The sequence below is a fragment of the Castor canadensis genome, chromosome 9 (assembly GCF_047511655.1).
Source record: "Castor canadensis chromosome 9, mCasCan1.hap1v2, whole genome shotgun sequence".
In the NCBI taxonomy this organism is placed as follows: domain Eukaryota; kingdom Metazoa; phylum Chordata; class Mammalia; order Rodentia; family Castoridae; genus Castor; species Castor canadensis.
Window position 1 is genome coordinate 89,910,009 of NC_133394.1, and position 23,905 is coordinate 89,933,913.

Sequence of the window (23,905 nt, forward strand, 5' to 3'; positions counted from 1 at the left end):
AGAATAGAACAAACAGAAGACAGAATCTCAGAACTTGAAGATGAAATGGTAATTAAAGGAAAAACCGAAGAACTATTAATTAAACAACTCAAGACCTGTGAAAAGAAAACATAAGAGCTCACCAACTCCATCAAAAGACCAAACTTGAGAATCATGGGCATCAAAGAAGAACAGGTGCAAGCGAAGGGAATGCATAATCTATTCAACAAAATAATAACAGAAAATTTCCCAAATCTAGAGAAAGATATTCCCATACAGATGCAAGAGGCCTCCAAGACACGAAACAGACCAGATCAAAATAGAACTACTCCACTACATATCATTATTAAAACAACAAGTTCAGAAACTAAGAAAAGAATATTAAAGGCTGTAAGAGAGAAAAAACAAGTAACATACAAAGGTAAACCCATCAAAATCACAGCAGACTTCTCAACAGAAACATTAAAAGCAAGAAGAGCGTGGGGTGAGATCTTCCGGGCACTGAATGAAAATAAGTTCAACCCCAGGATACTCAACCCAGCAAAGCTATCATTCAAAATAGATGGAGCAATAAAAGTCTTCCATGATAAGCAGAAACTAAAACAATACGTGACTACAAAGCCACCACTACAAAAGATTCTTCAACGGATTCTGCACACAGAAAGTGAAACCCAACTTAACCAGGAAATGACAGGCAGCACCAAACCACAGGAAAGGAAAGGGCAACAAAGTAGAGAGTAACCTCAACTTAGGTACACACAATCAAACTTTCAAACAACTAAGACAACTAAATGACAGAAATCACCACATACCTATCAGTACTAACGCTTAATGTTAACGGACTCAATTCACCCATCAAAAGGCACCGCTTGATGAAATGGATTAAAACAGAAGATCCAACAATTTGTTGCTTACAGGAGACCCATCTCACTGACAGAAATAAGCATAGGCTAAGGAAGAAAGGCTGGAAGAAGATTCACCAAGCCAATGGCCCCCGAAAACAGGCAGGAGTAGCAATACTTATCTCTGACCAAGTAGACTTCAAACCTACATTGATCAAACGAGATAAAGAAGGACATTCCATACTAATGAAAGGGGAAATAGACCAAAAGGAAATAATAATTATCAACCTGTTTGCACCCAATGTCAACGCACCCAATTTCATCAAACATACCCTGAAAGACCTAAAAGCATATATAAACACCAACACAGTGGTTGTGGGAGACTTTAACACCCCATTGTCATCAATAGATAGGTCATCCATTGTCATCAATAGATAGGTCATCCATTGTCATCAATAGATAGGTCATCCAAACAAAAACTCAATAAAGAAATCCAAGATCTAAAATATGCAATAGATCAAATGGACCTAGTTGATGTCTACAGAACATTTCATCCAACTTCTACACAATATACATTCTTCTCAGCAGCCCATGGAACCTTCTCCAAAACAGATCATATCCTAGGGCACAAAGCAAGTCTCAGCAAATATAACAAAATAGAAATTATACCATGCATACTATCTGATCACAATGCAGTGAAAGTAGAACTCAACAACAAAAGTAAAGACAAAAAACATGCAAACACCTGGAAACTAAATAACTCATTACTTAATGAAGAATGGATCATCCATGAAATAAAAGTGAAACTTAAAAAGATCCTGGAAGTCAATGAAAATGTAAACACAACCTACTGGAACCTATGGGACACAACTAGGGAAGTCCTGAGAGTAAAGTTTATAGCCATGAGTGCATATATTAAAAAGATTGAAAGATCCCAAATCAATGACCTAATGATACATCTCAAACTCCTAGAAAAACAAGAACAAGCAAATCCCAAAACAAACAGAAGGAGAGAAATAATAAAAATAAGAGCTGAAATCAACGTAATAGAAACCAAAAAAACCATACAAAAATTAATGAAACAAAAAGTTAGTTCTTTGAAAAAATAAACAAGATTGATAGGCCCCCAGCAAACCTGACTAAAATGAAGAGAGAAAAAACCCAAATTAGTAGAATTAGGAATGCAAAAGGGGAGATAACAACAAACACCATGGAAGTACAGGAAATCATCAGAGACTACTTTGAGAACCTATATTCAAATACATTTGAAAATCTTAAAGAAATGGACAAATTTCTAGATACATATGATCATCCAAAACTGAACCAAGAGGAAATTAAACACCTGAATAGATCTATAACACAAAATGAAATTGAAGCAGCAATCAAGAGTCTCCCCAAAAAGAAAAGTCCAGGACCTAATGGATTCTCTGCTGAATTCTATCAGACCTTTAAAGAAGAACTGATACCAACCCTCCTTAAACTGTTCCACGAAATAGAAAGGGAAGGAAAACTGCCTAACACATTTTATGAAGCCAGTATTACACTTATCCCAAAACCAGGCAAAGACACCTCCAAAAAGGAGAACTATAGGCCAATCTCCTTAATGAACATTGACGCAAAAATCCTCAACAAAATAATGGCAAACCGAATTCAACAAAACATCAAAAAGATTATTCACCACGACCAAGTAGGCTTCATCCCAGGGATGCAGGGGTGGTTCAACATACGAAATTCAATAAACGTAATAAACCACATTAACAGAGGCAAAGACAAAAACCACTTGATCATCTCAATAGATACAGAAAAAGCCTGTGATAAGATCCAACACCATTTCATGATAAAAGCTCTAAGAAAACTAGGAATAGAAGGAAAGTTCCTCAACATTATAAAAGCTGTATATGACAAACCTACAACCAGCATTATACTTAACAGAGAAAACTGAAACCATTCCACCTAAAATCAGGAACCAGACAAGGATGCCCACTATCTCCACTCCTATTCAACATAGTACTGGAATTCCTAGCCACAGCAATTAGGCAAGAAGAAGGAATAAAAGGAATACAAATAGGTAAAGAAACTGTCAAAATATCCCTATTTGCAGACGACAGATCCTGTATCTTAAAGACCCAAAAAACTCTACTCAGAAGCTTCTAGATATCATCAATAGCTATAGCAAGGTAGCAGGATATAAAATCAACATAGAAAAATCATTAGCATTTCTATACACTAATAATGAGCAAATTGAAAAAGAATACATGAAAATAATTCCATTTACAATAGCCTCAAAATAATCAAATACCTAGGTGTAAGCCTAACAAAAGATGTGAAAGACCTCTACAAAAAAAACTATACATTTCTGAAGAAAGAGATTGAGGAAGACTATAGAAAGTGGAGAGTTCTCCCATGCTCATGGATTGGTAGAATCAACATAGTAAAAATGTCGATACTCCCTAAAGTAATCTACATGTTTAATGCAATTCCCATAAAATTCCAATGACATTCATTAAAGAGATCGAAAAATCTACCATGAAATTTATATGGAAACACAGGAAGCCACGAATAGCCAAGGCAATACTCAGTCAAAAGAATAATACAGGAGGTATCACAATACCTGACTTCAAACTATATTACAAAGCAGTAGCAATAAAAACAGCATGGTACTGGCACAAAAACAGACATGAAGACCAGTGGAACAGAATAGAGGATCCAGATATGAAGTCACAAAACTATAACCAACTTGTCTTTGACAAAGGCGCTAAAAATATACAATGGAGAAATAGCAGCCTCTTCAACAAAAACTGCTGGGAAAACTGGTTAGCAGTCTGAAAAAAACTGAACCTAGATCCATGTATATCATCCTATACCAAGATTAACTCAAAATGGATCAAGGATCTTAATATCAGACCACAAACTCTAAAGTTGATACAGGAAAGAGTTGGAAATACCCTGGAATTAGTAGGTATAGGTACGAACTTTCTCAACGAAACTCCAGCAGCGCAGCAACTAAGAGATAGCGTAGATAAATGGGACCTCATAAAACTAAAAAGCTCAGTTCATCAAAAGAAATGGTCTCTAAACTGAAGAGAACACCCACAGAGTGGGAGAAAATATTTGCCAGCTATACATCAGACAAAGGACTGATAACCAGAATATACAGGGAACTTAAAAAACTAAATTCTCCCAAAACTAATGAACCAATAAAGAAATGAGCATGTGAACTAAACAGAACTTTCTCAAAAGAAGAAATACAAATGGCCAAAAAAACACATGAAAAAATGCTCACCATCTCTAGCAATAAAGGAAATGCAAATTAAAACCACACTAAGATTCTACCTCACCCCTGTTAGAATAGCCATCATCAGCAACACCACCAACAACAGGTGTTGGCGAGGATGCGGGGAAAAAGGAACCCTCTTACACTGTTGGTGGGAATGTAAACTAGTACAACCACTCTGGAAAAAAATTTGGAGGCTACTTAAAAAGCTAGACATTGATCTACCATTTGATCCAGCAATACCACTCTTGGGGATATACCCAAAAGACTGTGACACAGGTTACTCCAGAGGCACCTGCACACCCATGTTTATTGCGGCACTATTCACAACAGCCAAGTTATGGAAACAGCCAAGATGCCCCACCATTGATGAATGGATTAACAAAATGTGGTACCTATACACAATGGAATTTTATGCAGCCATGAAGAAGAACGAAATGTTATCATTCGCTGGTAAATGGATGGAATTGGAGAACATCATTCTGAGTGAGGTTAGGCTGGCTCAAAAGACCAAAAATCGTATGTTCTCCCTCACATGTGGACATTAGATCAAGGGCAAACACAACAATGGGATTGGACTTTGAGCACATGATAAAAGCGAGAGCACACAAGGGAGGGGTGAGGATAGGTAAGACACCTAAAAAACTAGCTAGCATTTGTTGCCCTTAATGCAGAGAAACTAAAGCAGATACCTTAAAAGCAACTGAGGCCAATAGGAGAAGGGGACCAGGAACTAGAGAAAAGGTGAGATCAAAAAGAATTAACCTAGAAGGTAACACCCACGCACAGGAAATCAATGTGAGTCAATTCCCTGTATAGCTATCCTTATCTCAACCAGCAAAAACCTTTGTTCTTTCCTATTATTGCTTATACTCTCTCTACAACAAAATTAGAAATAAGGGCAAAATAGTTTCTGCTGTATTGTATTGTATTGAGGGGGTGGGGGGGAGATGGAGGGGGCAGAGTGGGTGGTAAGGGAGGGGGTGGGGGCAGGGGGGAGAAATAAACCAAGCCTTGTATGCACATATGAATAAAAAAAAAATTAGCTACAACTAGGCATGGTAGCTCATGCCTGTAATCCCAGGTACTCCACAGGCAGAAGTAGAAGGAAAGTGGCTCCAGGCCAGCCCAGGCAAAATTAGCATGAGACCCTATCAGACAAAAACAACTTCAAGTAGAAAAAAAAAATTAGCAACATAAAAATGAAAGGATATTTCTCTTATCTTACTTGTGTAAACCACCCCAATACTTCCTACTAATGTTATCACACTTCTTCAATTAAAAAACACTCATTCAAGGCAACTAAAGTAATTCCGTTTATAGTACTACTGCATAGAAAAAGACAACATCTCTGCACTTTCCAACAAAAAGACCAGCCAAAAGAACTGCTGCTTCTGTAGCAGTAGTCAAGTTATATTATGTTTTAATCAAGGATCCAAGCCAAAAATTAAATAGTTAACATTCAAATTACACAAAACAATGGATCCATGCTAGGGCCTAGATAAAATTTAAACTAGCATCTCTAACAACAGTTCCACAAATTGAAAAAGAAAATACTTTGGTTACAAGTCTCAAAAAAATTTTCCTGTTAAAAAATTGTTGATTTTTTTTTCCCCTTAGTAAAGTCATCCTTTTCTTCCTTACAGAGTTCCAGTTATTAAACTCATGGCAATTTACATAAACAGAAAAACACACCCTCTATTGATTTCCTTTTTTATTTTTCTGAGAAATACTCTCATTTTCCTATTATAAATGTTGCAAGCATTCACTTGTTACATTTCTCTGTCAATCTATGTACACAATTATAGAAACTTACATGTGAGGTGTATGTGGCTCCACATACTTTGGAGTATGAAATGAAAGCAAATTTAACAGCTGATAATAAATACATTAAATCATAAACAAGATACTAAGTGGTACTATAACTGTGCCAAGAAAGTATATGTGGGTTAGTCCTGATAACCATCCCTAGAAGTTATTGATCAAAGCCCTTTCTCTTCAACTGCCCAATAGCAACTCAGCACCAATGACTGAAAATCTATAAGGAATCCCTATCTTGATCTTTATTTTCAAAGGCACATTAAAATGCCTAAGATTTTTGTTTCAAAAATAATATTGGAGAAAGGAGTGGGTAAAGGTGTAGATTAAACAAGACTGGCCATAAGTTAATAACCACTGAAGCTCAAGGCAGATAAACAAAATTTATTACCTTGTTCTAGCTATATTTGTATATATTTTTAATTTCCTTAAGAGTATCAAAACAATCAAACTACTGATTTACCACAAAAATGCGTATTAAAATAAATTTAACTCTAATAGATGAGCAGTTAAGAGAAAAGATAATAGAACCATAGAACAACAGTAGATGAGCAGACTCTAAAGCAAGAAAAACATAGCTTGTTATAAGTCACTACATCACTACACAAAACAAAGTGGTGAAAAAAATCATCTTAGTAGTTGTATTTTAATGGTGTATTTTCGAAAGTACCATAATTCATAATAAGCCTTTTTAGAAATTCACCATTAACTCACAAGTCTGCTACAAAGCATACAGAGAAATTCTTCAGAAAAAGTACATCCTAGTGAATATCCTAACATCAGACATTATGAGAAATTAGATTAGCTCAGAAAGAATTGTGACAATGCTATCAGTAACAGTTGTGGTTGTTGCAGTAGTGATGATGGTAGTGTTAAAGGTTATCTCTTACTAAGCAATTAATTGTATATGCCTAAAAGCACTTTTATAATTCATTTAATTCTCACAATAACTCTAAGAGATAGACACTTCTAATACGCCCATTTTTGAAACAGGGAGACTGAGATACATGGAGGTACCCAATGTTCATACCAAATAAGCAACAGGACAGATGCAAACTGAGGCTGTTTGGCTGTACAACCCTTGCTGTTAATTTCCACAATATATTTTCCCTAACCACCTTACAATAGAGGAGCTAAAAGAAAAGTGAGGTAAACTGTTCATGCTTCATAACTATTCATTAAATCTTCTCAAGTTATGTTTCTCATCCTCTTCTAAATGTTCTCAAATTCTTTTCAACTACTGGATCCAGAAATGGACAGTGCTTCTTCTCTCCTCACCCCTCAAAGCACCCACCCCATTTCTTGCCAACTGGGAAAGTCAACAGAAGCTGAGAAAAAAATTCTAAATAATTTACTCTGCTAATTTTAAGAAGAAAAGTCTGAAGGAAAGAAAGATAAAGCTAATAGTTTAACTTAGTTTTATGGACAACAGAAAATAATAATGCCTTTCTCTGGATTAGACAAAAGTATATTAAAATACCTACGTAACTACAACATACAGTTTTAATAAAGAGCTGTCATTACAACTTGGTTGCTTCATATTTATCTGTACATTAATAAAGTATAAATATTTAAAAGGGTAGCAAAATCAGCTATAATCTAATATTAGCAATGTTTTGATCCAAAAAGGCAACAGCTGTGGTATTTGGTTTCGATAATACAAAAACATAATCATTGTTATACTAAAAGTGTTCCCAAAAATTCTAGTTGCTTTAATTATATAATCTCTGCTGTGTGCTACTTAATCTTATCTAGGGGTTTTTAAATAGCCTTATATTAATCAAGAATTAGACTGTTTTTATTCCTATAAAAGTCATATAAATGTATTTTTAAATTTTTGTCTTTACTATAGCTTCACAAAATTATAATACACAAAATTTACAGACTACATTTAAGTAAAGGGGTATAACTAGCAGGCCCTAAGCAGAGTACCTGACAATTTTTTCCTAGTGTTTCTACAAGTACTTACTTATTAAGCAATGTATGTTATGGGAGTACCGAGAATTATCTGGGATGGTGAAGCTGCCATCACAGATAGCAACCTGACTCTCACCAAATGGAAGAGTGAAGAAACAAAGTTTATACAGTAAACATCCCAGGGCCTGTAAAACAAAGGAACACCAACATGTCAGAGCTCAGTAATCAACTTAACCACAAAACATAAAAATAGCCCTAAGACAAACACTGAATTTGTTAGTTGAAAACAAATTCGAATGTTTCTGTATTAGATCAAACTTTTCATAAATTATTGCTTAAACAAATTAACATTTAATTTTTGAAAAGACATTTAGCTTCACATTTTGTTTTTATATGACATCTGGACTAGTTGACTATTTTATCTAGATAATGAATAGCTAAAATTAGAAATGACTGGTTCTTTTAGTACATAACTAATATATGACCTACAAAGTAAGCACAAGTCTTTTTGTAAAAATTTTTTTACTTTACTACAAAGTAAGTTTTAAAATCCTATGATTTCAAATATAAGTTAGTTAGGCAGCACAGTTAAAATTATCAGACAACACCAGTAAATTTTATTGTACCAAACATGTCATCATATCATACTATAAAAATTAGCTGCCTGTTTATTATCCAATAATCTTTACTGTATTTTATGCTAATTATATTTTTAACATCAAAAAGGAAGAACTCTGTCTACTTAGTTGGCACAGTTTCATAAACATCACAGCACCAATAAATCTACTTACTGACAATGATGGCAAAACACTCTAAAACACAAAGTGTTTCTAGAAAAGTAGAACTGGGAAGTTTCTAACTAAGCTATAAAAGCTCAAAACTGAAAAACAGTTTAAAAAAAGATTTTTAGCTCAAGAAATCATCACTTTATCACAGAAAGTGTCACCTACAATTATTAACAGTATAAGAAGCATCTCCAATTCTAAACAAGTTTTATTATATTATCCAACAGTTAGTTTACTGTTATCAGTAATGCTAACATTTGGCCTTATTATCTAAAAATTAGCAAACAAGATCTCTGTCTACTTGGCAAGCATAACTAATAAGTACACTGACTTTTATAACTACTGTGAAAATCATAATACAGAAATAATATTAATTTATAAAGCATTTTCATACTGTAGCAATCTCCCAATGACAAAAGTTTAAAAGCTCTAGAAATTTCAACATATTGGTTCAATTATATGATTAGTAAAGTTGTAAAGATTCTAAATAGAAATACCAGCTCAATATGGTTTAAAAAGACATATATTTTTTATACTATAGTGAAGCTATTTTCAGCACATATACAGCAAACTGAACATAAGGCTCCCTGAAGAGCTCTAAAGACACACACACACACACACACACACACACACACACACACGCATGAGTATATACACAATTAAAAGTGGGTGTAGCCCGATGGTAGGGTATTCGCCTAACATGCTGCTATGCCCTGGATTTAATCCCTAGCACCACTCCAATAAGAAAAAAAAGTCAATCTAAATATTCTGCTTTGCATTGCATAAACACAATGATATGTCATAAGGATTTCACATAGAAGGCATTTCCATCTTTATGCATTTGACACAATGAGAATACTAGAAACATGAGGGAACAAGTGAGCCAATTTTGAAGTCTGACTGTTCACCATCTTCAACTTTCATTTAAAGATAATGAAATACTTTAACCTGAACACAATAATTTTCTAAGTGAGTTCTAACCTGAAGCACCATCAAAAATAGAATTCTTATATGAATACTTCTTCTGGATCCTAGACTCACATCCTAAAATCTAGCATATTTCTCTTTCACTGAACTAATTAAAGCAAGCATAAAGATGGTCATTTTGGCAATTAAAACTTTGCCTCATTCAAGCATGTAAACATATACTGTTTTATGATTATGTTTCCTTTTCTACCTTTGAGTACTTATTTACACATATAGTAAATCTTATGAAAAAGTAAACAACAGAAAAGGGATTACCTCCTTTATATTAAGATGGTGGACAATAAATATGTTCTTCAATAACAATTTTTAATTAACCCTTGATGGTTTCAAAACATCAGTGAAGCTATGATGCCTGTTGTTTATGTATTATTAAAATGCTTTTTATCAGATAATATGGACCTGAATGGGCATCATAAAATTAAGCCAGAAAAGACCTCCACCTTTTCTAATACTTACATCTTATAAATTACGATCCAACTCACTTTGCTTTCTGTATTATACATAACCCTGGGCTTTACCATCAGCCACTGAATGAGTCAAATGTTAATGTTGAGGAAAGAAATTAGCTGTGAATTATAAAAGCTCATGTAGCACCAAAGTAACTACATCAAGCTTACTCGAAATTTGCTTTAGTCACATGTACGGCTTAAAATTCATCTACCACAAGAATTACTATTTGGTGAAAGTATGTATGTTATATAACAGGAAATATATCAAAGATATTCTTTATCTTGCAAAATATTTGCCTCTTCAGATTTTCTTTGGAACTCTAACCCCAATAGAGAAGAGTCCAGAGGAGAAGAACCAAGGAGATAATATTTGGTCTCACCTATTATGCTTGACAAGTTTCTGAACATTATGGGGTTTTTTTGTTGTGGTGGTCTGGTTTTTTGTTTTGTTTTGTTTTTGGTAGTACTGAGGATTGAACCCAGGGTCTCATGTTTGGCAGGTAAACACTCTACCAGTTGAGATACATCCTAGTCCTGAACATTGTTTTTAAAACAAAGTAAACCTGATGTTTGTTAAATTCTAGAACTATTTCAACGAATTTCATTTCTCTACCAGTAATATGCTCATCAGTGGTAAATATGGCTAGTTTGTTTAAATGAACTCACATTTGAAATAGTTTCTTACTAGTTCATTAAATACAATCCAAAATGTTTTTTATGAATTATGTCTACTCTAAGAGATGCTGAAATTCTAACATAAAGTTCAATTATAAAAAAATAAGATTACTTCTAATTTAATACAGATATATAGATATGCTAAATGCTAAAGAACCTCAATATACAGTACTCAATTTTCTATTAAAAAGAACCTAAAATACTGTATGTACTCTTTCAATTTATCACAACAGTTCAATCAGGAAAATTCAACTGCACCTTACCTATACCTTAGAATACAACAGCAAGAAATAAAATGCCTACCAGGTTAGAGATTCTTGGATAGAACACTACAGCAGATACTAAAAAACTTGATCCAGAAAGTTATCCTGAAATTTATATTCAGTTTTTGAGTACTATGATCAAAATTGCAATCAAAACAGAAAATGTCAATATATTCACCTACAATCTAAACCGTAAACCTCACTGTAGTAAACATTACATTATATGGAAGGTTTTCACTGTTTTCCATCTCAGCATTGAGAAGATAAAACATTCTAAGTATTTTTCTTCTTCTCAATAGGAAGCTCTATACAACATCACTTTCTTCTACTTGGAAGGAATGCCTTTTGGGAGGCAAGGCTACCCTCAGATCTTTTTATTTGGTTAGAGCAAATTTGAGCCTTTCTTGGCCTTACCCAGATATCAGCCTTGGTGGTGATTGGCTTCCCTCCATAAAGGTTAATCATTTCAGGGGCTCTGTATGACAGAGTCGTATACCTGACAGCAAATGAGTGAAATGAACATTTTTTTTAAAAAGACATATAATAGTTGTTTCTCATTAAAATACAGTAACAAGTTTTTAGGCTCAAAACATTATACAGAAACAATACTATTTTTAAAAGCTCATTTAAAATTCATCAAAAATTAAGCAATACAGAGCATCTATAGACATTTTTATTCAACAAGAACAATACCATTTTGATAATGTAAGAGCTTAATTTCCTTTACTATAAAATCACAAATTGTAACATATTAGAAATAATTTTCCATTAATTTATGTGAAATAATGCAATTTAACTATAATAGTTTCCTTATCAAAATATTTTAGTCTATTAAAAGCAAAACTTCTACCCTCTCAAAAACTTCATTTTTGTTTACTAATGAGTATGTTTTTATGAATGTTAATATACTTCCTTGAATACAGTAGTAAATCTTCAGTATTTTTATAATTGCTGTTTTAAAAGTAACCTAGTTATCCTAATTCTAACTACACACATTATGTATACTTCTAATATCAACTGTCAACATAAGCTATCTGGAATTAAAAGATAAATTTTAAAATATTATTAAAATATAATATAAAAGCCCAAATCCATTATGAACAGAACATTTTAATGAAGTAGTGCTCAAATCTCATGGTAGAAACTCTCAGAATATGAAGGGATCTTTTATATCATCCAAGGTTCATTTGAATGTTTTATACATGTTATAAAAAGAACCTTAAAACTAACAATCTATCACCTAACTCTTTCCAAATAATCCTGACTAGTGAGACAGTCTGAATGATGTTACTGAAGAGGAATGATTTAAGAAACCAAAATAATGCATAATGGCAGGATTTGTTCACTACTATGCCCAGCATCACAAACACTAAGTACTGATTAGTCCATTAGCTCCTTAATTGAGCCACAAAGCACAAGCACTCATAATGAGCTTTCAATTCATCACAAAAGTTCAGTCAGGACAATTCAACTGAACTTTACCTACAATTTAGAATACAACCGTTAGAAATAAAATGCCTAGCAGGTTAGAGATAGTTGAATGGAAAATTACAGCAGCCACTAAAAAACTTAATTTTTTTTTTTTTTTTTGGCCAGTGACCAGTGACTAACACCTACAATCCTAGCAACTTGGGAGGCTTAAATCAGTACAATTATGATTGGCTAGCCAGAGTAAAAAAATTCCTGAGACCCCCCCACCCTCAACTCAAAAAAGCTGCATGTTTGTTGGCTTGTGCCTGTCATCCCAGCTACAGCATGAAACATAAAATAGGAGGATTGTGATTCAGGCCAGCCTGAACAAAAAAATAAAACCCTACCTCAAAAATAACCAGAGCAAAAAGGGCTAGAGACATGGCTTAAGCAGGAAAGTGTCTGCAAGTGTGATGTCCTTAATTCAAACCCCAATACTCCAAAAAAAAAAAAAAAATTACTGTATGGATATAAATATATTCCAAGAAAATAATACTAAATTTTATTATTCTTATGTTCTTCAGAACATTTATGTGTTTAGCAATGTGTTTGTTTTTATGGAATCTAACATGATTATTCCAGGCTGTTTCCTGAGTAGAAAGATGTAGTCTAGAAAGTCATACATTATACAATGGGTGAGAGTAAGAGCAGCTCTTTTGAACTGCTCAAAATACTGTAGCACAAATGATAGCATCTAAACAGTTTTAAACAACTGCAACTTGTCAGAAAATGATGAGAGGTAATTTAGAAAATCCAACTACTTATAAATTCCTTTCTGACAGATCCTATGTCATTTTATAAAAGTAATCTAAGACTAACAGTTCTATTTTCTAAAACTAGAAAATGGAAAAGTTAGAAAAAGGTCCTCACAAATACTCCAAGAACCACACAAACTACAAGATTAAGAAAACATAAAGCATGTAAGATATGTTTTACCAGAAAGTTTTCCAACACACCATTACAAAATAACAGTGACTTATTTGTTTTTTGTGGGTTTTTTGTCAGTACTAGAGTTTTGTATTCAGGGCCTCATGCTTGCTAAGTGAGCCCTCTACCACTTGAAGCATACCACCAACTCTTTTTGCTTTAGTTTGATTTTAGGGAGGGTCTGGCACTTATTTACCCAGGGCTAGACTCATAGACTTCAATCCTCTTATCCCTGCCTGCACAGTAAGTGTAACTGCACACATGCTCCACCATACCCAGCTTGTTTGTGAGACGGAATCTCCCTAACTTTTTATCTAGACTGGCCTTGAACCTCAATCCTCCCCATCTCCACCTCCCAAATATCTGGGATTACAAACGTGCACACCACGCCTGGCCCTTCATACAGTCTTAACACTTTTTTCTGTAGTCTTCAATGCATACAAAAGTCAGTCTTCTTATATTAAATAAGAGACCATACACGTTTTCAAAACTTTTCATAGTAAGCAGAAATTGTTCCATATTAAGTAAAAATGAAAACATTAAGCTGAACTCAAAAATTACATTAAATTCCAATTCTCTTTGATTCCACTAATCACTACAGCATCCTTTACAAGTTTTTTATAAATGTTTACAGTGTAGGCAAAAAAACTGTATCCATGTTAAAATATATTTCCTACTTGCTATTCAGACATAAATTAATCACTGACTATAGCACAGAAATATTTTGAAGGAATAGATGGTCACAGACTCAACTAAAACCCCCATGAGACAAATGCAATAAAGACAAACACTTACTTTTTAATTTCTTCTTCTACCACATTAACTCCATCTTTTTGAGGATTGAGAAACTTATTAGTGGCACTGCCAAAGTCACAAAGTACATAATTTCCACCATCATTTAACAAAATATTTTCTACCTTAAGAAAAGAAAATCAATAATTAGTATTTTGAAAGGGAAAATGCAACCTGTTCATATTAGAGGACCTGTACCACATATATGTACTACACACACACATACACACACACACACACACACACACACACACACACACACACACACACACATACATTTATACACACAGACATGTAATATACTTCAACCAGAGCAAAAATATACTTTATAGCCAGGCACAGTGGGGCACATCTGCAATCTCAGCACTCAAGAGGCTGAGAAAGGAATATAGCTTCTCCCACTCTTGGATGATTTATGCAAGGGGTCAACTATCCCTAAATCATCACTAAAACTGCCTCTATGAGAGAGAAGATTACTAGTAAAGTTTCTCTCTTTTACTGTACCTCAATTTTTCTCCTTTTTGAATATTTCAACCTACCTGTAAATGAGAAGTAATGAAAAACATTTACCTTCTACTTCTGGTTAACTCCTACAGGTTGAGTAACCCTTATCCAAAATCCTTGGGGTCACAAGGGACTCTGATTTTAAGATTTTTTTGGTATTTCACATTGGACTCAAGTTTAAGAGTGAAATTCATTTAATACTGGATATACACCTGTACATATAGTCTGACAGTAATTGTATATAATATTTTGTGCACCTGCCATTTTGACTGCAATCTGTCATATGTGGTCAGGTGCAGAATTTTCCACTTGTGACATCATGTCAGCACCCAAAAATTTCAAATTCTGGATTTTCTGATTCTGGATGCTCAACCTATAGAGCCATTTATTACTTAAAATATACTGAAAAATACAAATTATACCTTAACTTGGAGATCAGAGTTGCAGTAACTAAAACAAATCATGAACACAAGTTTTGGGGGGTTTTTGTTTGTTTTTTGTGATACTGGGGTTTAAACTTAGGGCCTCCCGTTTACAGGCAGGCACTCTATCACCTGAGCCCATGCCCCAGCCCATGTGCAGCAGTTTCCTGAATTCTACAAATTGGGTGCTACTTACTAGCCTGTATATCCTTCACAATTTGCTTAACCACTCTTGTACTTTAGCTATCTGGGAAATGGGGAAGATAATATCTACTACTGGAATGTTAAAATTAGGTGAATTAACAGTAGAGCACAGACTTCTTTAATTCCTAAGTCAACCTATCTGCCTTCAGAAGTGATCAGAGAAACACTATAGCAAAATTTCTGACATGGTATACAGTGACACAAACAGAAATAGTCTAGGAAAAAAGCATTAATCTCCACTTACTCCCTTTGTAAAATAATTACAGGTTAACGGATTTAACTGTCAGCAATTCTGATCCCAAATTTGTGCACTAAAACATTCTGGTTTAGGCGGTTATAGCTTTAGGTTAAAATAATGTTAAAAGACAGAGATTCAAAAATTATTATCTACTTAGGCTAAGAGTCTTCCAAGTTCAAATATAAAAGTATAGAACTGAGCCATGAAATTTCTAGTACTTACAGTGACAATAATCAATTTATTACTTGCTAAGTTATTGAAAATACATTTAATAATATAATGTGCATCCATTACTAAGTTTAAGAACTAAAATGCAAGCCAGGCAATGGTGGCTCACATCTGTAATTCTAGCTACTCAGGAGGCAGAGATCGAGAGGATTGTGGTTTGAAGCCAGTCCTGGACAAATAGTTTTGAGAGATCCTATCTCAAAAAAAACCCATCACAAAGAAAGGGCTGGTGGAGTGGCTCAAGGGAGAAGAATGTCTGCCTCGCCCTGAGTTCAAACCCTGGTGCCTCCTCCACCTTCCCCTTCTCCCAAAAAAAAAGAGCTAAAATGCAATGAAAGTGCCTGATTTGTCCTCTCAGATCTCATCTCTGTTGTCCCCAATCAGATTCTTTTACTCTTAAGTTTGGCATTTAAATTCTCATATACATTTTCTTATTTTATGTCACCATCTAACAGCATATAATTTATTTTGCATGTATTAAAATTGAATTAAGTATATTATTTTAAAAATTAGGTAAGTTAAATACGTACAGTGTCTAGAACAGTGTCTGGAATAGTCAGCATCCAGTAAACTATTATTACTTTTTTTGCATTACCTTTAATTTTTCTACTACAGTCTTAGATGTATAATTCATTTCTTTCTATTCTTTTAAAACAAGTTTAGCCAACTTCTTAAAAGATTTACATGTGGTTTGAAGGGAAATGGATGTAACTGGAGGACATAATGTTAAGTGAAGTAAGCCAGGATCCAAAACACAAAAGCCACATGTTTTCTCTTACACATGGAAGATAGATTCAAAGATAAACATATGCACAAAAACAAATATGATCATATACAAACTCAGATGTAGAACATGTTTGTAACAGTAGAACTACTCTATGGAACTTGGGGAAAGGGAAAGGAAAAGAATGATGGAGCATCAGTAATACTGAATAACGTAAAATGTGAAGGTAGAAGATATAAGGATGTGTATTGAAAGCTGCTGAAAAGTGGGGGGTGGGAGGTAAAGAGGTAAGGGAGAGTAATGGAAGAGGTTCAACGGACTAAAGTAAAGTATACCCACAGAAGGCAAATGTTCAGACAACCTTTTGAACATCAACTTAAGTGTTAATAAAAGCAGGACTGTAAAATAGGTACAGTTTGCGGGGGGGGGGGGGTTACTTAGCAGGAGGACAAAGAGTGAAGGAGGGAGACTGGGCATGTGGTAGATAGACTTCATATACCTATATGAAACAAAACTAAGAAACTTCTTGCAATTGCTTTAAGTGGGGTAAGGAGGAGCTCAGGGGGAGAGACGATGGGGCAATGTCAATAATGTACAATATAAGTCTAATTGGAATTGACACTGTGAATCCCTCCCATGTAATAAATATATCCTAATAAAAAATTTGAAAATAAATTTTTTAAAGATTTATACTAGAAATCTACTTAAATATATGTTTGCATAAATTTGCATATGTAAGAAATAACCATATAAAATATGGACTACATAAAATTTTGCACTTTAATGTCTTCTGAATTTTAAATCATGAAGACACCTGAAAATATCAACTTTATACGCAAAATGTTAATGGACTATAACAGCACAAGAAAATCAAACCAAATCATTAGAAGAAATATAGAAATTGCACATTCAAAAGAACTTGATGAGCTATACTACGTTTTCCAAGTAAGGGGACAAATGTCTGAAGTCATGTGTTTCAGTGCTGCTTAACTCCTATTCCCACAGGTTTCCACTGAGGATGTTTTCATGATAAACAACCTACATTCTAAATGACATCTTCTATTCTCCTTAAACAGTATCTTATAACTGACTTCCATAGATTTTTGCATAATCAGTCAAAATAGGGATTCATTCATTCACTAAATAGCAAGCCTCTGCAGGCACTGTTCTAAATGCTTGGATATGCAAATAAAAAAGAAAAAAATTAATTAATCTCTGCCCTCAGGAAGCTTACATTCTATTGGAAGCAAACACACAATAAATGATAGACATAATAATTAAGCAACATCTTAGAAAGTGCTAACTGCTCCTCAAAGGCAGAACAGACACTGATGGTAATACTAGACTCTAGTTTTAAATGATATGACACAGGACAGGACTCACTGAGAAAGTGAATCTGAGCAGACTGAAAGAGAGGAAAGAGTAACCATAGGGATATCTAGGTTCACAAAGCATTTCAGGCAAGGTGACTCTGTGTGTAAGTGTGTGTATGTGAGTGTGTGAGTGTGTTGATGCTGCAGATCAAGCCACTGAGAACCTCAAGCATGCTAGGCTCTACCACTGAGCTATATCCCCAAGCCAGGAAGAGTTATTTTGGTAATCTGTGTTTGTGAGCATCAAAGAAAACTCTTATTGTTTTAAACAATATCTCTAGCAATGTATCATGAATTTTCAGTTACTTTTGGGAAATTTTTCCAATTTAACAAGTGGGTACAAAATGTAAGAGGTCAAGAGCCCACAAGAAAGTAAGATGAAGAGATCTTAAAGATCACCATCAAATTATAATAAATCATAAAAATTATAGTAAGTTACAAATAAATAGGGAAATATCCATGTACAGTATCCTCAAATTATCTCAACACTCTGATGCTTCATGGGAACTACAGGAAACAGGAGAAATGCTAGCAAGGAAGAGAACAGTGTGGGGGAACACTTTTATGTGGGTCGGTGATATTCAGCTTTTGCTCAAACTTTTTGATACAGAGATGCAGAATAAGGGCACAAAATCCACCTCTACAGCGACATTAAAAATCCTCAAGATCAAGTAAAGTGCAATATCAAATCTATGGATGGGTCTTAACACAGCCTCAGGAAATGGGGGGGACAGAGAAACCAGTGCCAGTAATAAAACTGGAGCCGTAACTGTACCGTAATTCAGTGGGAGAGCATTTGCCTAGCATACACAAGGATCTAGGTGAGATCCCCAACACTCAAGAAATCATCTAGCTTAGATGGAAAATAGTCCAAAATCATTTTAAATCCAAAATCCAGACTACATTCTCAATTCATAAGTGTCTGAAATTCTTACCTTCAGATCCCGGTGAATTATCGGAGTCTTACACTGATGCAGCCGCGCAACAGCTTCACAGGTATCACAGAAGATCTGTAACACCTCTGCTTCTGTAAAGCCTGTCTGTAGCTTCTTATTCATCTGATTCACTACCTGCCCAGCTAAACAAAAGTTATTTTGAGAGGATTTATTTTTAATAAATGAATTCTACGACAAGCAAAATACTAAGAAATACCTTTATGGACTCAGGTAGTGGGAAACAGGCTTTTCCATAATTTCCACATAAGGATACTTACTATATCATATTGTATTGATTGAATGACACATTCTTTCTCACATTTTTTACCTCTGAGATCAGAATAACTTAAGATAGTTAATATCCTGTTAATTCTATTGGCCAGTTTTTAACATCTTACCATTCCTGAAATTGTACTTTTCCTTTTAGTTGATAGCATGTTTGATTTGAAACAACTGTCACTCAAAACTGCTTTTTGTTGGGTAAACAGTAGTGAACAAAAATAAAGTTTATATTATCATAGAAATTTGCAGTTTAAATAGAGATAATAACACAAATACCTAATTTTATATACATATGTATATATATATATGTATATATATATATATATATATATATATATATATATATATATATGATTAATAATAGTAACATGAGAGAACTTGACATAGCAAACCTGAATTTAAATTGGTGGAGGATGGGGAGGAGAGGTTGTCAGATCAGGCTCATCTAAGAAAGTGGTACTTATGTTAAGACTGAAGGAGAATTAGGACTTAATGAGGGAGACAAATTTAGGAGAATGTGCTAGCAATAGTGAGTAGTACATACAAACACCTTCAGTTTGAGAGGAGTTCAATGACTATGAGTAACTTTTAAAAAGCCAATGCTGACATAATTTAGGAAGCAGAGAAGACAGGTGAAATGAGACTGATAAGGCAGATAGGAATTAGCTACATTGGTCTTGAAAAGCAAAGAAACCTTCTGATCTGGCTTTTTAAAAAGATTTCTTTGATTAGGGGATGGGGAATCATATGAGTTAAGACACTAATGCTATAATCCAGATAAGAAATAATGAGGGCTATTAGAGCACTTGCCTAGCATGCACATGCCCTGAGTTCAATCTTCAGTACCACGGGAAAAAAAAAAAAAAGAACAAAATAGGGATTTATACTAAACTCAAATACCACTGACCCTGAAAGATATTATGTATTTTAATAAAGTACAGTAATTAACAGTTCAATAACAGATTCTTAATTATAAAAAAGTTAACTATTGCTGTAACATATTTGAAGAATGTAAGCAGAGCTGGGGATAGCCCAGTGGTAGAGAGAGAGCACTTGCCTGACATTGACAAGGCCCTGGGTTTAATCCCCAACACAGGAAAAAAAAAGCAAGTACATATGTTATTCATTCAGAAAGTATTCTAATAAAAATCAAGTTTAAGAATTTTAAGGGGTGGAAGTGTAATTCAAGGCATACAGGACCTGCCTAGCTAGCATGGAGCTGTGATTCCTAAACTCCCGTGCTACCCAAAAAAAAGAAGAAAAACAAAACACAGAGTTTTTAAAAGCATGAACTTGAAGCTTTCCTATAACAAGGCTGGATGTCTGGATGCTTTGCTACTTTGCAATGGTTAAGAAGGAGCATACAAAGTTATTCCTTTTATCATTACTATCTAAACTCAAATCTCTTTTCTTTTAGAATCTTACAGCAGAAAAAACATTACATTTTAACTATGATTCTTTCAGAATCATAACTTCTTTCAGGTACCTTGGGAGACTGAGAAACACCTCCATCAGGTGCCAACTTCCTCCTTTGTTTGGCAGATTCCCTGACTCTATTCTAAAACTAGAAAAGGCCTGTTTTAACTAAATATTAAACAGGAAGAAAAGTGGTTTCTTGGTGTTCATACACACCCTGAAATATCATTTCACAAGCTAAAAAAATCATAACCTGAATTCATTCCACCTAATGTTGGAATGAGCAATATAAATTATAAACAAATGTTAATCACCTTCGTTCTAAACAGAGATCTTTGGCAGCAGAAATCACAAATCACACAAACCAACTCCCCAATGATAACTAGAATTGTATTTGAACTAAACTTCAAACGCAGAAATAAAAACTCATTACTCAATGTTTTTCCTGAAAATTAAGTAACAATTAGAAGGTTATTCAAATTTAAAAATAAGGAGATTCCAGGATGGCAGCTAGAGGGAGGAAGGAGAAAACGTGCCTCCTAAAGTAAAATCTTGGAGAGACGCTAGAGACACACCTTACAGGAAAAACCACAGAGAAGAGGCAAACTTTGACTCCTCCACACCTCCAGCCTGCACAGAGCATCTCCATTTCACATTAAATGGAGAAACCAGGAGGGCTCCCATACCGCTGCCAGACACCAGTGCCCACACGGCTTGGGAAGACGCAAACCACAAGGTGAGCTAAGCGGCATGCAGTATTCCCACAGACAACCCTGGGCCAGATCAGCATAGCCCCCTGGACACACCGACTCCCACCCAGGGAAAAAAGAAAAAAAACTGAATAATAAGCAATAACAACAAAAAACACACATAGCAAAGAGGGCAGGATGCCCTGAGCACCGAAGTGGGGGGAGGGGAAATCACTCACAACAAACCAGCTGGAGAAGTCAGGAGCGGCAGCACACACCCAGCAACCAGTAGCTGGAAAGCTTGTAAAAGTGGCGGTGGGAGGAAAACTCCACAGGAGAGAGGGAAAGACCCACTTCCCATGTGAACTGTAAATAAACATGCAGGCCTGAGAAAGTGGGTGCAGTGTCACCTCCCTCAGTGTGCTTGGAAATGGGAAAGCTTGTAGCAGTGGCCCTGCCCAGGAGAATTCTAAGTAAATCAAGCCTACCGGGCCAGGTGAGTGCTAAGCTGACTCCTGAGATCTGCATAAATAAAGCCTCCAGCAACAGCTGGCTGACAGCAGCAAGCAGGCGAGCCACAGCCTCAGATAGCCATTCACAGAACTGTCTCCAGACTTTTTTTTTTTTTCTCCCTTCCTTTGATGAGACAACAACCGAACTACAGCTGCATGCTGAAAAACTTACTGAAACTGTATTGCATTTGAACTTTGGAAACTTTGTGGTCTTTTTTTTTGGTTTGTGTTGTTTTGTTTTGTTTTGTTTTTGTTTTTTCCCCTTTGACGAGACAACAGAACAACTTCTGAGACACCATCTCCAGGATTGGACTGAAACTTTATTACATTTGAACTTGGAGATATCTTTTTTTAAATTTTTTTTTCATTTATTTATTTATTTTTCCAATCCTCTCTCTGTCTCTCTAATGCCTGTTCAGCTTACTGTTGATTAGTACACTATCTCTCCCTGTTTATATCTTTGAAACTTTTGTTTGTTTTGGTCTTTTCTACTTGTTTATTTGTTTTCCCTCTTTCTTTAACTTCTTTGCTTTCCATCTCCTCTCACCCTTCCATTCTAAATATCACCATTGTTATCATTACAAGCTAGAAAATACTTAATTGCATACAGTACAGGGACAATAACAACACCAAGGGCAATGACGGGAAGACAGAAAAAAGAGAGAAACCAGTTTCCCCACAGCAAAAAATTAGTACAGGAACCAGAGGGGAATGAAGAAAACAGATATTCAGATCCAGATGCCAACAAAATGAAGATAAACTATGCCAAAGAATCCAATGAAGCCCACAAGAATAATCTAAAAGAAGAAATACTACATGTAATCAATGAGAATTTTATAGAGATGATACTGGATATAGTCAACCAAAATGTAGAGGAGACACTCAAGAAATTCAAGACAACAAAAATAGAGAATTTGAAAAAGCACAAGAAGAAATTAAAAGAAACCAGAGAAGCACTGTATAAACATCAAAGTGAAACAAAGAACACGATTAATAAAGAGATAAATGAACTCAGGACAAAAATAGACAACACCAAACAGGAAACGACCCTGGATATGGAAAACCTCAGAAAAAACAACGAAACATAATTGCAAAACAAAACGGAAGGCCAATCCAGCAGAATAGAACAAACAGAAGACAGAATCTCAGAACTCGAAGATGAAATGGTAATTAAAGGAAAAACCAAAGAACTATTAACTAAACAACTCAAGACCTGTGAAAAGAAAATGCAAGAACTCACTGACTCCATCAAAAGACCAAACTTGAGAATCATGGGCATCGAAGAAGGAGAAAAGGTGCAAGCAAAGGGAATACGTAATATATTCAACAAAATAATAACAGAAAATTTTCTAAATCTAGAGAAATCTATTCCCATACAGATGCAAGAGGCCTCCAGAACATCAAACAGACGAGATCAAAATAGAACTACCCCATGACATATCATCATTAAAACAACAAGTACAGAAACTAGAGAAAGAATATTGAAGGCTATAAGAGAGAAAAAACAAATAACATACAAAAGTAAACCCACCAAAATCACAGCAGACTTCTCAACAGAAACATTAAAAACAAGAAGAGCATGGGGTGAGATCTTCCGGGCACTGAATGAAAATAACTTCAACCCCAGGATACTCTACCCAGCAAAACTATCATTCAAAATAGATGGAGCAATAAAAGTCTTCCATGATAAGCAGAAACTAAAACAATACATGACCACAAAGCCACCACTACAAAAGATTCTTCAAGGGATTCTGCACACAGAAAGTGAAACCCAACATAACCATGAAAGGACAGGTAACACCAAACTACAGGAAAAGAAAAAGCAAGAAAGTAGAGAGTAACCTCAACTTAGGTACACACAATCAAACCTTCAAACAACTAAGACAACTAAATGATAGGAATCACCACATACTTATCAGTACTAACACTTAACATTAATGGACTTAAAAAACCATACAAAGAAATTAATAAAACAAAAAGTTGGTTCTTTGAAAAAATAAACAAGATCAACAGACCCCTGGCAAACCTGACTAAAATGAGGAGAGAAAAAAACCCAAATTAGTAGAATCAGGAATGCAAAAGGGGAGACAACAACAAACACCATGGAAGTCCAGGAAATCATCAGAGACTACTTCGAGAATCTATATTCAAATAAATTTGAAAATCTTAAAGAAATGGACAGATTTCTACATACATATGA

The 23,905-nt window shown here is 34.8% G+C and overlaps 1 protein-coding gene across 4 annotated transcripts in view; it reads right to left on the bottom strand.

The window, feature by feature from the left end:
* The window catches only part of Bmp2k (BMP2 inducible kinase), a 121,055-nt gene that overhangs the window by 54,998 nt on the left and 42,152 nt on the right, over nucleotides 1–23,905 (bottom strand). For 3 of the 4 annotated variants that reach the window (XM_074041918.1, XM_074041917.1, XM_074041919.1), the window contains exons 4-7: nucleotides 18,807–18,949; nucleotides 14,182–14,303; nucleotides 11,404–11,485; nucleotides 7,883–8,015 (exon numbers count right to left, since the gene is read on the bottom strand). The exons of the other annotated variant lie outside the window; for it this stretch is intronic. In XM_074041918.1, coding sequence (XP_073898019.1) covers nucleotides 7,883–8,015; nucleotides 11,404–11,485; nucleotides 14,182–14,303; nucleotides 18,807–18,949 — 480 coding nt within the window. The remainder of the gene's footprint in view (nucleotides 1–7,882; nucleotides 8,016–11,403; nucleotides 11,486–14,181; nucleotides 14,304–18,806; nucleotides 18,950–23,905) is intronic. 4 annotated transcript variants of the gene reach the window in all.